At 52.0% G+C, this 17,217-nt stretch overlaps 5 protein-coding genes across 5 annotated transcripts; 2 read left to right on the plus strand and 3 right to left on the minus strand.

Annotated features, from left to right (window-relative positions):
- Positions 1–197: 197 nt before the first annotated feature.
- Positions 198–3,484, plus strand: ALTATR162_LOCUS8000 (uncharacterized protein; the record flags this gene model as incomplete). The annotated part of the gene is made up of 2 exons (XM_043315629.1): positions 198–413; positions 467–3,484. The coding sequence occupies 2 exons, from the start codon at positions 198–200 to the stop codon at positions 3,482–3,484; spliced, it is 3,234 nt and encodes a 1,077-aa protein (XP_043171564.1).
- Positions 3,485–3,894: 410 nt separating this feature from the next.
- Positions 3,895–5,474, minus strand: ALTATR162_LOCUS8001 (uncharacterized protein; the record flags this gene model as incomplete). The annotated part of the gene is made up of 2 exons (XM_043315630.1): positions 3,895–4,909; positions 4,960–5,474. 2 exons carry the CDS (start codon positions 5,472–5,474, stop codon positions 3,895–3,897), a joined length of 1,530 nt encoding a protein of 509 aa, XP_043171565.1.
- Positions 5,475–6,050: 576 nt separating this feature from the next.
- On the plus strand, positions 6,051–7,283 carry ALTATR162_LOCUS8002 (uncharacterized protein; the record flags this gene model as incomplete). The annotated part of the gene is made up of 2 exons (XM_043315631.1): positions 6,051–6,606; positions 6,661–7,283. 2 exons carry the CDS (start codon positions 6,051–6,053, stop codon positions 7,281–7,283), a joined length of 1,179 nt encoding a protein of 392 aa, XP_043171566.1.
- Positions 7,284–8,178: 895 nt separating this feature from the next.
- ALTATR162_LOCUS8003 (uncharacterized protein) lies at positions 8,179–9,045 on the minus strand (the record flags this gene model as incomplete). Its single annotated transcript, XM_043315632.1, has 1 exon — positions 8,179–9,045. The coding sequence occupies one exon, from the start codon at positions 9,043–9,045 to the stop codon at positions 8,179–8,181; it is 867 nt and encodes a 288-aa protein (XP_043171567.1).
- Positions 9,046–11,101: 2,056 nt separating this feature from the next.
- Positions 11,102–17,060, minus strand: ALTATR162_LOCUS8004 (uncharacterized protein; the record flags this gene model as incomplete). Its single annotated transcript, XM_043315633.1, has 5 exons — positions 11,102–12,073; positions 12,125–12,339; positions 15,502–16,092; positions 16,191–16,947; positions 17,001–17,060. 5 exons carry the CDS (start codon positions 17,058–17,060, stop codon positions 11,102–11,104), a joined length of 2,595 nt encoding a protein of 864 aa, XP_043171568.1.
- Positions 17,061–17,217: the final 157 nt, after the last annotated feature.

Below are 17,217 nucleotides of genomic sequence, written 5' to 3' on the forward strand. Positions count from 1 at the left end.
TGATGCCAATGCTGATCGGAAAAGCATCGCGGCTCCTCTCCGTCCGGCGAGCATTGTTGCAAGCTTATGCTGGGGTCTTTACAAAGGCCATGCACAGCTAGCTGCATGCATATGTTGCAGACATATACTGCCTCTCGGATTTGAGCAGCCTGTTTCGTCTTGTTTCTGTTCAGTCACTCACTCTCACTCTCTTCGCCATGTTTTACTCTCATTTGCTCGGTCTTGCCTTTGTGCATATCTTGCCTGCGCTTGCTGATGTCACGCGTGGGCAGGATAACTGTGCCTGTGGCTTCTACGACACCCAAACCCAAGAGCTCTTCACCGACTCGATCATCGTATACTTCAACGAGACCACTCAACTACCAGTAGACTTCATCGCTGAAGACTTTACTCAGAAATATGCGAAAGATTGGGTCCGTTGTATTCCATAGCATGTGCTTTCAACCCACCCACTAATACGTCCTAGAATGCCGTCTACCGTGAGGGTGCCTCTCCCAAAAACCTTAGATTCAACAACAGCGAGTCTCTCCAACTTGTCGTACAACCGTCGACCGACGATCATGTTGTTCAGGGTGCTAGTCTCCGAACCAAGCGAAGCGACATTCAGCATGGCTCTTTCCGCACCCTTATCAAGTCTGCTGACAGAGACGCTGCGGGTACCGCGGCTTCAATGATGTGGAAGTACAATGAGACTGAGATTACCGAGCTTAGTGTCATGAATATGAACAACGAAAGGGACCCATGGGTAGGCACCTTCGTTAACAACGAATTCACAACACGTAACCTCGGAATGAACTACAGCCAGCTCCTCAACAGCACCGCCGCCAACCGCAACTACACTACGCTCGGCGGTGGTCTTAGCAATGGAAGCATCAACCCATGGGAGTTTACCGAGTATCGGATCGATTGGACTGCAGACTATATCAACTTCTACATCGGTGGCAACCTCACTAGGCAAGTTCTACACAAAGAGAGGAAGAACATGCCGTCGGTTCCTACAGCCATGTTCTTCAAACACTGGTCGACCGGTAACCGATACTCTATGCGTGGTCCTCCTCAACTTGCTGAGTCTATTGCCGAGGTTGGCTGGATACGCATGTTCTTCAACTCGTCATCGATGGGCGTAGATGCTCGCGAAAATTTCGTCGCCAGGTGCCCGTTGACTGATGCATGCTCAATGGATGACATTGAACTCCGAGGATCAACTCAGTATGGAGACGATGCGACCGAGAAGTGGGAACAGTACAAGGGCAAAGATATCAAGCGCATGCCAGCGCTTTGGCTCTCTGTGTCATGCCTCATCTTCTCGACCATCCTTATCATCCACACCCTCATCCGACGCCTCGCTCCCAAGATGAACAGGGACATCAAGAAATCTGACCCAGCTCCGTCAACCGAGGAGAAACTCTCGGAAGACCAGAAGAGGAACCCTTTCAGCGACAGCACTTTCACCGTAGCATCACACGAAATCTTCTCCCGTGGTGGTGTCGGTGACCGCAACACACCATCAGCTTCTGTGAAGCGCGACTCAACTGATGATGACATGGCTATTGAAAGGCTTCCCGGCACTTCGACTCTTGGAGGCTCTACGCCCAGGGATGGCCTGTCCAGACCCAACTCGATGCTCTTCGATAGTCGTGGCCCCACTCCCTTCAACAGCAACTTCAACACTACGCGCGAGGATCTATATGCACCTATGCCACCGATGCCAGGAACCGCAATCTCAATGGGAGGTGACTCAATGTTGACCATGGTAGATCCTCGATCCCCAGGCACCGCAGTATCAAGAGGACACGAGTCCATGATGACACTGTCGGACCCACGCGCCCCCACGACCACCTCTGTCCCTATGATTGCTCCACACGACAAAATCACAATGGAGACTGTCACCGAATCCGCTCTTCCAGCACCTCGTATGCGCCCTCAGCCTCTGCCTCAGCGACAACGTATCGACCATCTTGCTGGTTTGACAGCCCTCTGCTCTCTTGTGGTCACCCTGATGCATTTCGGTCTTACCTTTGTCCCTGCCATCGTCACTCCTGGAGCGTCCGCACACAATGCCTCTGAACCCTGGGCACAGAGAATTATCGGTCCATTCCTGCTCAACCAAATGTGGCTTGGTGTCTTTTTCACGACCTCAGTTCGTTTCCTCACTGCGCCGTACTTGCGCAAGGGCAAGATGGATGAAATCGCCAAGGCAGCTGTACGTCGTACACCTCGTCTCATGATTCCTGTTGCGGCCATGGCACTACTGGAGTACTTTTTCATCGACGTTGGCGCAACAAAGTTCTTGCAGTACATCCCGTCCCTAACGTGGTCGACCTGGCCTTATGTGAGCCGCTACAACAACTTTGGTCAGTACATCTCCGAGGTTCTCGAACTCATGTTCCTCGTCCCCAACGCAGTCCCACAAATCACACTGCACTACTGTACCGGTGTACTCTGGACCATCGCTGTCCAACTTCAAGGTTCCTGGCTCGTGCTTCTTGGCGCTGTTGTTGTCTATGAGATCAAGACGCCCTGGAAGCGCATGTGCTACTATACTTTCTGCCTAGTCAACCACTGGTACGCTCAGTCTTGGGGCACATACCTCTGGGTCGGTCTGCTCCTCACCGATCTCGACGTAACCTACAAGTGGAAAGCGTTCCTTAACAAGCGACCGTCGGCCTACTACGCCACCATCACATTCTTCTGGTGCTGCGTTGGCGTCGGTTTCGCTGTCAACATCTTTCCCAACTGGGTCGACACGGACTTCAACTTCTCGACTGCTGAGCGCGGCATCCATCCTGACCCCATGACCGGCGAACCCATCGTCAACACAGACTCGGCAGGATACCCTCCGTACTACACACCTCGTCTCAACGGTTTGCTCTTCGCAGGCGGCATGCAAGCTATTGTCGAGCTTTCCGCCGCCGTCCAATGGGTCCTCTCCACACCTCCCTTCTTGGCTCTCTTCCCCCACGTCTTCACCATCTACCTGCTCCACGGTCTTGTCTTCTGGACCTACGGATCTTGGCTCATGGTCCTGCTCGCTGGTCGCGGATTCAGCTACGGCATCAACGTGACAATCGTGGGTATAACATCCTACGGTGTGTTATTCGCCTGTCTACCCATCATCACACCCATCATCGAGGCGCTGGGTAAGGACGTGACGGCCTTGGTATGGATGACAGCCACGAAGAAGTCGCCGCCTAGGCGCCGCACTTTGTTCCCCTTCCCCGAGGACCTGTTCACTGGACGTGCTTGCAACGCTACTTCGGACGAAAAGAAAGATGGTGCTGATGTGGAGAGTGGCATGGGTAACCGCGCTTCCGACGCCAGTACCCTTAACGGAAGTAACACCACTAGCCAACGGAACAGCAACGACAAGGGTAAAGGTGTCTCTTCGACAGTCATGGAGTACAAGATGAAGGCGTTTTCCACAGACGAGGATAGGAAAGATGCGCATCCTTCGTCGCGCATCAGTCACTTCTCCACTGATTGATCAAAGAGTCGTCGTCAGTGTTGACTGGACATGTACAATTAGAGAACGTATAATGTTGGGTGGCGTTATTTGTAGTTTTGACATTACAAGTTGTCATTTCCTTTGCAATTCTTTTCCTTGTAGTTATTAGAATCGAACAATGTAGAGATCTGAACACCAGTTTACGCACACCTGCGCTACCCAAATTATTGCATGAGGTGACTCTCGACACTTGACTGGATCACGCGGACGTCAAACAGAGATTTTGGATGTAGTTGATTCATTGTAATTTGCTGATCAAAAGTCCATGACCGTGCAAAGGTCCCGTCATCCAGGGTCGATGCCTGATTAAGATCCAGCACCTTGCTCAGTATACAAAGAAAAGACCGGTATTGTGCCCATTGTTACAAGAAAAGCCTCTCAGTGACTGCCTACTCGACTATCTCGAGCTCACCCGTCCTGTGTTTGGCAAACGTGTCCTTGTGCTCATTCCATATTCGCATCAGCTCGTCCACGTACTGCTGATGTATCTCGTTGATGTAGTCGTTATCCGGATGCTTATCCTGCATCACCCTGACTGGACGTCCCACAACGATGTTGATCGGTCTTCGGTACGGCATCATACCTACATCGTAGTTGAAGACACCCCGCGCATGGAAGATGGGCACAGTAAAGCCCATGAACTTCTTGACGAGCATCTGGAACTTGTGTATGTAGGGATGCGAATCGGTGTCGAGTTGGTCGTATACGTCGTTTTCGCCGAATGCGAGGACAGGTACGAGATCGGCGCCGGTGCGTATGGCCATCTTGACGAAGCCTTTGCGGCGGTTGAGAACGAGTTTTATGGAGCCAGGGCGCGCATCGAGGGACTCACGTGCGCCACCTACAACGATGGTAATGGCACGACCCATGCCTTCGTTGTTGGGGCCGCCTTTGGAGAGAATGTTTTCGCAGGACTCGCGTGACACGGAGGCCATGCCGAGACGGAGGGCGTATTCACGATAGATGGGGTAGCGAAAATTGGAGTCGAGGGTCAGCAGGGCGTTGGTGATGCCAGGGAAGAGCTGGGAGAAGCCAAGAGCTTCAGTTGCAAAGGCAGCGAAAGCGCCATGGGATATGATGCCATGTGGGTGGTAGCCGAATATGTACTTCCTAGTAGGCTCCAGCTCCTGTGAGCGATGTAGGCGCGCGGGGAAGTAGGAAGCGAAGAGCGACCAGACGGGCAGTCGGCGGAGGCGGTCGCTGCGAAAGGATAACTCGCCCGATGTGCCAGCATTGGAGAAGAGGACGTAGACGGTATACGGCAGGAGGATTGGCCAGAGCAGGGGTATGCTGCAAAGGAAGAAGAAGATGGCAAGGCCGCCGACGATGCTAAGTGTGTGCATGAGGACAGCGAGGGTTTGAAGACGGCGTTGGAGGGGAACGTTCATAGGCGCAAATCGTATTCTATCATGGTCAGTATCGATACGTCTTCAACAGAGTACAGGTCGACTCACTTGCTCTTGTGCCATCCCGCACCAGCCTGTCGTCCCGTCGTGAGCTCCGAGTTTCTGCGCTTGAGGTCGGTTCTTCGGTCTGCTTTGGCGACTTGGAACTCCTGCTGCGGCTTCACACTCGTCAGCGCATCGCCGTTGCCATTTGCGTGCTTCTCATGAAGAATTCCGTTCTGTGCCTGCTCGCCCTGCTTGCGGCCGAGCGACCCGTGCGAGTTGCGCGATGAGACGCGACGATGGCCTTTGACTGTTGGACTCCTGGGTGAGCCGTCCTGGCCCAGGCCTTCGAGTGACGTCTTCTCCTCTTCTGAGGGAGTCTTGATGCCATTGGTCTTTGCCTCATCAATCTTGCCTATTGGCTTCTTCCCACTGTGTTGGATGGTGCCGTCGGTGCCGTTGGCATGTGATTGTGGCTGCTGGGGCTCCAGGGCTTCTTCGGCGGCGTCGGCGTACGACTTGGGCGGCAGATGGTGCTCTGCCCGCTCTTCAGGCGCCGAGGGCTCGGGGTTCAGCGACATGGCTAGCGACGGGCTGGAATAAGAGCAGTTGTGAAGAGATGCTTGGTAGGATAGGCGGGACGGGCATGTTTAGGGTTTTGTTGGCGCGTATAGCGTGTGTTGGAGCTTCCTGACGTTCCGCGCGTGGAAATGACGTACGCCTGCTGTGGCGCCGTCCTGAGCATTTTCATTCGTCTCGAACAGGTACAAGTGGTAAAACCGACGCTCTCAATATTTTGCCCTCTGAGCCCCCAAGCAAGAAGTGCTTGCTCGTTAATCGCTTTGACCTTTGTTGCTACGCAACTAAGCTACACGCTTTGACCCCTCCTGCTCCATGCCAGATGCTCACTCACACCCAATCCACGCTAACACTCTGTGGCGCATGCCCCACCGCGACGGCCTCAAAGCCTTAAACGCCGCCTCTCACATGTTTGCCACTTCCTGATTCGTCAATATCAAGACATGCTCTTACCTACGCTGCCAATGACTCTGAATTCTTCATTGCACCTAAACAACAACAAGTATCTTTCGCCTGACTGAGCCTCGTTACCATCAAAGCAATCAAGTCGAGTCAACTAAGAGAAGGAAACTGTCAGCATGTCTCTCCAGGCTACAGCAGCACATTCATCACGTATCACCAAACCCAGAAGAAGGAGCGCTATCGCAGCATTAGGCCTCAAACGGACGCCCTCGTCACCCTCTACAGCGAATCAGAAAAGACGGTCGTTACCGGCCGAGACTACAACTCCCTTTGAAGACGATGAGCAACTGGATGATACTGGTGTAATAATAGCATCTCTAGTCGACAATCTTGAATTTCGCGATGTTCCTCAGTACATGGAGTATATCCGCAACAGGATGTTCAGCGATCTACCAGAGAAGGCTGGCATGAATTCAACCAGAATAGCAGAGGTGTTGAATTTCCGAAAAAGATTGCCACCATTTGTCACAATAGCACACATCGACGCTCTAGGTATATCCTCGACGCGAAATGAGCGAGAAACTGCTGAGCTGGCAAAAGCAGGTATATTGCGAAGGGTCACGATACCGAATCGTGGTGTTGGCGCTGCTGCTGTGGGCGACGGTATTGCTTCGGTGCGGGAGTGGCAGGCCCTTGTACAGGCACATGCCGAATTACCAGAAGATCTAAAAGGTAAAAACAATCTAACCCATTAAACCAGGCGTGTATTAGCTAACATGGCACCAGCGAAATACATAGCAGCCATGAACGCCAATCCAACGTCCACATCCATCCCTGGCACAACCTTTACATCTCCTGAGCTCTCCGCTTTAGTAACTTTCGGTTTCCTTACCTCAGCCTCAAATTACCCATCCAACACTTCCCTTTTCGCCTCACCAGGCGCTAGTTCACTTCTCGCCGTTTCTACGTCCGGCTCCCGCCACGCAGCTGGCTCTCTAGATGCAGTCGGTGGCACACAAGCTACCCAGCATATACACGGAGGATCCAGATCGCGTCCTTCTGTAGCATCACAATACAACTTCTCGCTCCCCAACATGGGCACGCAGATCAAGCTACTGATCGATGCACGGAACCACCTTCTCGCTCTGTTGAAGAAGACCAAGCATAAGGAGATGCCGCTTGATGTCCTCCGCGAGCGGTGGGACGGTGGCGTAACGGCCAACGATATCAAAGCGGAGAGGAAGAGATTGAGAGGAGAGTTTGCGGGCGTTCTACCTGGGCGAACGAAGAAGTGGAAAACCTTTTATGGGATGAGGTTTGATTGGGTTTTGGAGGAATGTCTAGGCGCTGGGCTGGTTGAGCTTTTTGAGACTGGGAGCGTCGGTAGAGCTGTTAGAGCGATAACATAGTTTCAATCTCTCCTTACTACTCCAGGATGTGCATTACCTCACGTACATTTGTCACCGGCCGGAGGGGAATTAACGATCGACATTCGACATTCCACCTTCCTACACGCGTACAACCCAATGCCGATCAGTTTACTTGAAACATGAAGTGGAACTCATGACGCGTGCCAACACACCATCACACGCGAGGGATGCACACAGTAATTTGATTATTGTGCTGTTTCTTTGTATGATGCTGCACTGGACTGCTCTGCTATCTACAATTTGTTTCGGTACAATGTTTCGTACCGAGTACTCTGACCTCCCACGCTGCGCAATATGTCTCCTAAACTCTGAACCCCTTGCTGCACCTGATAAAGTCTCATCGCGTGAGCATGACAATTTGATCCATTCCTTCATCGCACCTGTACGCGTGTACTGGAAGAATATGAAGTACATAATTGAAGTGCTCGTGTGAAATGTAGCAAAGTATATGCTGTGCAGTTGTTTGGTCCAAATCGAAAAGGAGCGACGCCGGTGGAAACGATTGTGGGGTGCATACTTCCAGCAATGATAGTCGCATGTGAAGATGCTACCAAGAACACAATAGGGCCAAGTCCAGGAATCGCCGTTACTGAACGTATGCATGCCAGGATAATTCCACTAAAGCCGTCTTTGTGGTTCTTCCATCGCTCATGGCCATGAGCGATACAAAAGCCAGGTGGAAGTAGTCCTGGGGTAGGCAAGGTTCGATTTGGTTTCGTAAGCGCTAGAGTACTGATACACGATCGTGGCATGATCTGACGTCTCATCTGTAAAGCAGATGGTCCTGCAAACCGGGGACGTCAGTCATTACAGAGAAAAAGACACTTTTCAGACCACCTACCGGAGATTCAAAACATCAAGGTACATACAGAGACTAATCCATGTAGAAGTCGCCCTTGAGGATCCGCTCCTGCATAGCATCGGGAACCTTGGGCTTCGGGATCTCGCGGGCAGGTGGCTCCATTATTGTGACACTCTTAGCACGCTGGTGTGTTGGAGCAGAAGGACTCAGCATTCCGCTAGGGCCGGAGATGGAGCCTCGCTCGGCTCGCGATCGGAGGTTCTCAGCGAAATTGTAACCTTCGCCTGTTGAAGACGACGTTAGCGAGTAGTTTCCCAGTATATTCTCGGACTGCTCTGCAATGGTGGAAGGCCAGATGTGTGATATGGAAGTAGATCGCCGCGAATGTGCATGTGTAAAGGGACGAAGCAGGGTAGCGGAAGAGGGCAATGACTGTGACAATGAAGACAGACCTCGACCTCGACCAGTCGGGGGAGAGGAAGCTTTATGGATGGGTGGTCTACCATTTGGGTTCCCAACGCCTCCGTTGCTCTGCCTAACATCCCGCATCGCACGAGCTCCGAAGCTCAGCCGTCGAGCAAAGGGTGTGGCTGGGTTGCTGCTGCTAGCAGATGTAGAAAGGGCGTAATCATCCTCAAATGGGTTCTCGTCGACTGAACCGGAGTTGGCACTGGAGATGCTCTCGGTTCGGGTTCGCGGCGTCTGGAGGAAGGGTGATGTCTGGCCAGGTGAGGCACCCAGGCCGATGGTGGTGAGTGAGAGCCGCCGCCGCTGGGCGTTGGCAGCTGCTGTGGTGATGGGGCCCGAGGCGGGCTGTTGCTGGCCTACATAGCTGCTTGACCGGCCGAATAGGTCCTGGAAGGTCTGGCTAGTCACTGAAGCACGTCGGCGAGTACCCGGCGAAGGCAGTGGCGGCGAGTTTCGACCGTTGGAGGACATGATGAAGGCGACAGCGAAATGTAAGGGAGGTTTAAAGTGTGTACAAGAAGGTCAATTGGATTGGGGGTTGTATGCATAGAACAAATCAGGATGGGGTGCGTAAAGCAAGGGGGGTGGGAGGATTGATATGTCGCTAGGCGCACAGACAGGGTCTCCGAGATAGAGTACGTCAGCGGGGGTTGATGGCGTGATAAGCGAATTACGTCCGCAAGGGAATCGCGTTGGATAGCGTGGACTAGCAGGACACTTTGGTGCAACTGTTCAAGGAAAGAAGGTTGAAACGGAGAGAAACAGGGACGATAGACAAGAGAGTAATATGGAAGCAACAGCGAGCGTCTTGGCTGCGCTTGCCAAAGGATGCCCATCTGCGCCAATACTGAAAGCAGTTTAGCTCCGCTCTTTCCCCGCAGTCCGTGGCAGAGCCATGCGCGGCCCTTTCACCTGCCATCCAACCAGATCCAAATGCATCTCGAGCCTAGTCGCTGCACTCCCCGCAATCGAGCTCTCGACCCACCCTCAGGTGTCCACAACGTCTATCACGGTCAACGCGGACACGGTAAGTTCCTAGCTAGCATAAGCTTAGTACGAGCTATCTTGCCACTTCGATCCCTCGACTTGTTCACTTACATGTGTATTCGGTCATCCCATTCACACGCTATGCAACTTGACGGCTGATTCCTCTGTTATCGCTGCATCTGTTCAGAGCCTTTTTGAGACGAGTGTGTACTACACACAACCACCTTGTCTGCGTGTTGTGCCCGGACTCGAATGCATGCCTATGATATGCGGAGACGGCGGAACATCTGACAAACCCATGATCTGTAAGATGTCGCATACTGCGGGGAGCTTACAACAAGTGTTATATGCGCTGATTCAGTGGCTGCGAGCAGAAGCGGAAGGTTTGTCGCTAGTTCGAGTGGATATCTCGAATTCTACACCGGACGAACAGCCCACTATCTCGGAGGCCAGATGCACGCAACAAAACAACAGCCACCTGAGCAACGTCGTGTGTAGGCCAGATGTGCGCCATGAACTTAGCGCCTGGATACATCGGCCACTTGCACGTATGGATGACAGAGTCGTTGTACCACATTTAGCTGAGTCTTACCTGATTGGCCCCAGTAGATGTCCGATGCCGACTTGTTATCTTGCATGCTACGAGATACGTATTCCGACATTCAGACAGAGATCTCTTTGTGCACCTAACGTTGCAGGTGCGTCAAGCTCATAGCACATAAATGTTTACTTCCGACCGCACTTGACGACATGTGAAAGCCTACGGCATACGAAGCTCAACTAGAAAATGCGCCAGGCCCACTTCGTGCACCCTGGTGTTGGTTCGAGTCAGTCCGCCGTCGGCCACGCTCCCAGTTCCGCGGAATCTCTCTATATGTCGGAGCTTGGCAGGGTACGGATACGGAGCCTCGTATCAGCTGATATTTGCAGCCTGGGCGTCACGCTTCGTCGCTTTGGGTTTACTACTCAATACCGAACATACTCGAGAATGTCTCAACATGCTATATCAGACTATGGGACGTGCTCCTTCGACTTCGCACTATGTTCAGACGCACATGTTTTGCAGCGTGCAATGCTAACGGTAACACGTAGCGTAAAATATGTTGCTCAAACTATGTATACAAGGAGTGTAAAGAAGCGAAAGGGCACACCGAGTGTATCCGTATAGGAGACCAGTGAGCAACTGGCCGAAAAGAAAGCAAAGAAGTGAATCGAGTCAAAATCATCCGGTCATTGACGAACCGAAGTCGGGTGGTCTTGAAGAAGAGAGAAGATAACAAAACAAAGTCCAGCGAAGACAGACCGAAGTCCAGCGACCTTGAGTGAAGAAGAAGAAAATAACAGCTAGCGCTGCACAAAGCCGTAATATCGTAAGGAAAGACATGAAGGTATTAAATGATGAAGAATGCCACAAAGAAAGGAATGGAAAAAATGCAAAATGCCGCCAACGCCGATACAAAAAGCAAGCTCGTAACGGAGCAACACTCCCATCCACTCAACGGTTGCCTTGACCGCAAGATACACTGTCTCCCGGTCGGGATCACTGCATCGCCCGCTTCGGCTCTCGTTCGCGTACCGCCGACCCCGGTCTCTTGCGACTCTCGTAGACGATATTGCGGAAAGAGGTCATGTAATAAGCAGGCGCATGAGCCTCAGTCAGCTTGTGTTCGATATCCTGTAACACTGTCCAATGGTTACGATATACGTCTTCCTGTGGTAAAGACCCGAGCGTGTCGAGAACGAACTGATGATCTTCATCTGGTTGTGCTCCAATCAGTGCAACGTACAGGTTGCTTTGGACAGGGTCTGATAGAGCTTCCATTCCACTCCATTGGATACCTTCATATGCATTCACATTGCGATCTGTGACGCGGTCAAGAATCGTGACAAGAGCAGCCGCTGATCGTGCAGCCACATCCTCGACGTCAGCTTGGCGATGGTAGAAGTCGTCAATGGCTCTCACTAGCGACGTCAATTTCTCTGCGCAACTGGAAACATCGAACCGCGGTGGGCCTTCAGAGAGAGTTTTAGGCCCTTTGGCTATGTACTCGTCCAAAGCGTCGAAAGTCAACGCGATGCGCTTGTCGATCTTCTCGAAGAAGACACGGCTTTCAAAGTCTGTGTCGATGATCTTGCGCATTTGAAGGTACAAGCTGGGGTCCCTACTCGCGTACTGTGTGAAGAGATCTGTGAGCTCTTGATACTTCTTTGATCGTTCCGAGGTCAAGGGAGATTCAGGATATCGAAACTCTCCAGGAAGCGCATCTTGGGGCTCAAAGCATGAGAACATATCGATGACTGTCTCCCTCAAGTCGTCGTCGTCTTCAGGTAGGTCGTCGTCTCGGTAAACCCACTTCAGGTCGTTGGCGATGTTGGCTAAGCCTTTGGAGTCTAGTATTTCCGCGGGCTTCACGTCTTCGATCTTCGATCCGTCGGGTGAAAGGTGAAGAGGTGTCTTCACCATGTCATCTGGAGAAGTTGAGATGATCTGATCTCCGACCCAATAAATATGCTTTGGATTGCTTTTAGTTATGTTTCAATCGCCATGCACTGGTAGTCGTACCTTACACGCGAGACCCTTCTCATTGGCGCCACACGTACACTCGGGCCTTCTTAGCTTTCCACCCATCGCTACCGTGATATCGTCCTCAAGATGAAAGAACTTCTTTGGACTACCACCCGGGCTGTACTCGTCTTCCGAGACTGCGCAGTATTTCAGCCTGATATCGCTACCTTCCAGTCCTTTCTTGGCTCGCCTTCGGAGGTCAGAATCGAAAGCTGAGACATTGTAATGAAGATTTTTCGTTGATATGACCAGAGAAGGCGTAGGTGAAACGGTAGACTCGACTGACGGTAGGGGTTGGTCTTGGTCGGAGTGCCCCGATGACTGTGTACTAGCTCTTGCTGCCCTTGCGGCCCCGGCACGAGTTGTAACCATGTCCTCTCCTAGAGAGAGCTTCGAGAATTGCTCTGCCGACATGAAGAACCTTCGTTTCGAGGTAATTTCATACTAAATGCCTAGTGAGGAGCTATATATCAATCCAACTCCCCCAGCTCCACGCCACCATCTTAGCTGATCCATCGTGTAGGCAGAACATGTCCTCCATCTCACGACGGCGCTTAACGAGTAGGCCTTCCGTGCCGTAGAGCATTAAGACGTGTAAAGCGGATGTGGCTTGCTCGGGGAGAACCGAAAGTAGTGGAGGAAAGCTGTCAACGCCGCAGTACTGCCTGGCTTACTAGAGCGAGTGTGGTAGGGTCACGACGGACATTTGCCGCAATTCCGTGCACATTGGTGTCTTTATCGCATCAATCACCTGCTTTCGGGCAGCATAACTGTCATAATACCCACTTATTCATGAGCATTCTTTGTTGTACACCAATGGCATTGCATCAGTAGACCGAATGCCCAGTCTGTTTGAGGCGAAGCGATGAATGCTTTAACCTGACACGGTTAAATTAGGGGCGGCCGACGATCAAGGAATTGCCTTCTCCAGAGAATTATCTCGTTTTGCCGCCGGACCTTAATCTCAGAAAGGCCGCTAAATGGTCGAGCACAGCTATCGCAGGATGAGTTGGGGTGATAATGCAAGGCACGGCGTTCGCGCACCGCAGCGGAGGCGAGGGTCGTGATCCAGGTGCCAGGTTGCAACAGGAATGCCATCTCAATGCAAACCCGAATGCGTGCCGAGAAGCTGTACGCGAGCAGGCTCGCAGCCAGGGACAATCAACATGATCGCGAATCAATAGAGCTGCCTAAGGCTGCAGGCAATATCGGTCCGTGATGGTGGAGCAGCCAGAGTTGACGTTGGCTTGGACTCTGGCTCAGCCTTCGCGGCGCCCGTCAATGGCTGAACCTCAAACTGTTATAAGGCTGACTGGAGTGAAAGGAGTAATACGCTTCTAGTTAAGCTTCTGACCGCATAAACATGTACATCATGCATGGCACACTCCAACGATATTCACCTTGTTGAGGATGCCTTGGGCCTTGTATCGCAGGCCTAGGAGGGGGCATATTTTTTGCGCGAGGCTGCACTGCGCAGTGCACTAGCAGTAGCGACGGTTTTCGTGGCTGTGGGAGCGTTCAGATGTCGGGCGCATGCCGTCGTTGATGGATGCATACCGTAGTTCTATCGCGTTTCCAAGGTTAGATCGAGTCGCGAAGCCCGCTCGCACAAGCAGGCTCACCGTTTGCACGTCGAGCTATGACGAGCGCGTGAACTCTGCCATACAATCCAGGCTCCACGTTTCGTAGATGGCTCTCGGGAATATCTTTATTGAATGGGGCGGGGCAGACTTGCGACGCGTCCATTCAGCGATTTCGAGTAACCGCCGTGCGAGCGAAAGAAGCGGAACGGCCCCAGAAGAGCAACAATGAAGATCGAACAACCATGAAGTTTTGTCACAAGTTGAGACAAACCCCCAAAGGTGAGCTGCGCGGCAAGTTCGTCTGTGGAGTGGATAAGAGTTTGCGAGGCGTGGAAGTACGCAACGGCTTCCACCTGCAGTGTTGGGCCCTGGCGTGACGACACCTCAGGTGTCCAACATCGTAGTGATTCGCGCTAGCTACCTGCGTAGGTAGACACGCTAGGTACCAGCGCACAGGGCCAGTTCGGATTGGGACTCGACAGATTGTGTAGATTGTTATCCTGCCTTTGAAGTTGATGGAAGAAGGTAGGCAGAATATACGCTTATGTGAGCGACGGGGAATGACATCTAGGCAGGTACAGGCGGCAGAGCGCTGCGTTACCGTGGCCGTCGGCATGTTACATCACTGCGAAGGAAAGATCGAAGCTGAAGGATTACGGTGGAGCCTAACTGCACTACAGGTTTGTTGGTATACGAGTCTAATCACAAGCGACTTGTTCCGCGGTACCATAGCGGCACAGCACTGAAGCAGTTAGAGCGACTGACGCGGGACGCAAAGCTGACATGTGCTCTAACACAAAGGACACTTCGCGTTGCACATTCCATCTACACCACTACGCACATTATCACTAGTCTCGATAGACGCCCTGCATTCCGCGGTCGTGTAAAGACGCTTCTGTACTCGTATTCGACATCTTGAGACATAGTTCAGTTCAGCAAGCCGCAATCATGTCTCAGGCCACGTCACCCTCTATACCCGCCTTCTATCGCATATTCTTCACCTATGTTGACCCCATAATCTGCGCCTGGGGCGCAACCATGGACTTTTTCATGCCCACCACTGTCTTATCGTCACATATCCCCTCTCCTACCCCAGACATCGGCCATGCCATGATCCTGAAGCAACGCGGTGGCGGCATGCTAAACTTTGGCATCATATCCGCTGTCCTACTACGATACACGCCCGACATGAATGTTTGGCGCATCGTCCAGTTGTCTTGCTTCGTTGTCGATTTGGCATACTACTGGGCGGTGTGGGAAGTTTTGGCCAAGCAGGGGAGACTAAGTGTAGGGACGTGGAGGGCGGAGGATTGGGGAAGTATCGGAATTACAGTATTTGCAGGGTTGGTGAGGCTGGCTTTTCTGGCACGGGTGGGATTTGGTGAACCTGGAAGGAATGAAGAGAAGAAGGACTTGTAGACCCTGAAAAATGATTTCCGTGTGCACGCTTTTGCTCGAAGATGGATGCAAAGTCGCGTCTCAGTACGAGTCTTGAGACTCGTTTCTCCTATCAATATTGTTACTTCTCTTCCCGAGATGGATTAGAAGAGAAGAGCTGTCAAGACAATTCCTTAGCTGTGCCGCTTATTTACTCTTATATTACTCCAGAGCCCAAGGTCATCCACTCAGCTATATCTTCACAATCATGCGCTACTGTTGGTGCGGCCTCTTGCAATCCCTGTAGCTCAGCCGCGAGTACGACCGCCTGTCTTGACCCTATTCTCAACGCCACGAAATGAAGGATCTCAATGATCCACTCCCGCATATCATGCGTAATGAGTACACACGTACCCACGGCATACAGTGGCTGTATGAGTTGCATCAACCTCGGCGAAACGACTGAATTAATAAAGGTACCCGGGTCTCTTATGACAGCTTCGTCCTCCTCGGACGTTAAATCGACTGCGAAAGATGTAGGTGATTGTACCATACCCGTGGTCTGGGGTACTGCAGCAATGATTGCCGCAACGTTGGCCCGTAGCATATCCTCCTCGTGTTGTATGCATAATTTTAGAGAAGCAGCATCGAAACGTAGTGGCGGATGTTCCTCATACACCCTCCCCAGATTCATCCTTATGATTTCGTGTATCTGTATCCCCAGAAACCTCGTGTAATTCCACATCTGCGTTATGACGGGATGGAGGCAGAGGGTGTACAGATTTCCACAGTAGTGATTCGAACGTGCGGTGAGACGAACCCTTTTAGGATGCCACGCTACAGGTAAGAGAGCCTTGATCTCGTCTAGCTCTTGGTTGAGTCTCCTAGCCTTGTTGATTATTTCGACAGGATCATGGCTTTTGTCTTGGTTGAGTTTGACAACAGCGTGCATGGTGTTCAGCATGCTGATCATGAACTTCTTTCCAAGCTCGAGGAATCCTCCGCCTGTAGGAATTTGGTCATACAACTCTTTCAACCCCTCTAAAAGTTGGTTTATGAAGTTAGCATGTCTCAGACGCAGTTCATACAGGGGCTTTACTAACTGGGAATACTGGTTCCCAACTCAAGCGTGAAAAATAACGCAACGCCGTAGGACTGCAGAAAGATCTGCCGCCCGAGTTCTGTCTCGAACTGTGACTTTCCGCGAAGCATGAAGAGCGTGTAAGCGCCGCTGACGTGCTTTGACCATCTGGCTATGGAGCTCTTGTCCGTGTATATCGCACCCTCGTACATACCGAGTAAAACGACGGACACTACTGTGCTATCTTTGATGGCAGTTTCGTGCGAGGAGAGCGCTCTGTTCGTTTCCTCCAAGGCGGACACGTATGCAATGCGCGCTTTTCGCATAACGGCAGGAGACTTCACTGCATTGGAGAAGACAGCTAGACTTAGTGCTCGGAAGCTCTCGCGAAGAGTACCCTCGACATCCGGTCGAGATAAGAGCTGAGGGATCCAATCGAACTGGCCTCCTTGAGGGAAGTCGGCAGTGCCTGCGTAGTTGGCAAGGAAGTAGCCTTGGGCTCGCGCTTCGACGTTTGGCGTAGGCTGCACAACCACCTCAGCCTTTGGCGGTATCCGCACCGGATACATTCTTTGCATGCTTCTAATCTTTGCGGGCTCTCCACGTCTCGAAGGTGTTGCCGGCTCTTTTGATTTGGCAAGCTCCTCGTAGCGCCTTTCTGCCTTCTTCGCCACGACATGACTTTCATTCTTGAACATCAGTGAAACCAAGTCCCGGTATCCATGGCACTCTTTGCCTGCGCGAACACATTGTGAGCATGAGGGTCGCTTCTGGTCACACTTCAACAACAAGTCAGCACTCTAGACACCCTGATCGTAGGTGCGCTACATACCCTGATTCTCCTGTCCCTACAAGTCTTGCATCCTGGAGAGGGTCTCCCAACATTTGGCATCGCGATGAATGATGACTAATTGCCCGGTTGTGATGTGACGCAGTCTGGACCCGCACTGCTAATTTCTCACCTACATTGATGAGAGAGAACGCCACGTTGTGCTTGGGGAGAGTAAGCGAGGATGCAAGAGCTACCTACCCCACTATCGAACCACACT

This window comes from Alternaria atra (genome assembly GCF_907166805.1).
Source record: "Alternaria atra isolate CS162 genome assembly, contig: 28, whole genome shotgun sequence".
NCBI classification, from domain to species: Eukaryota; Fungi; Ascomycota; class Dothideomycetes; order Pleosporales; family Pleosporaceae; genus Alternaria; species Alternaria atra.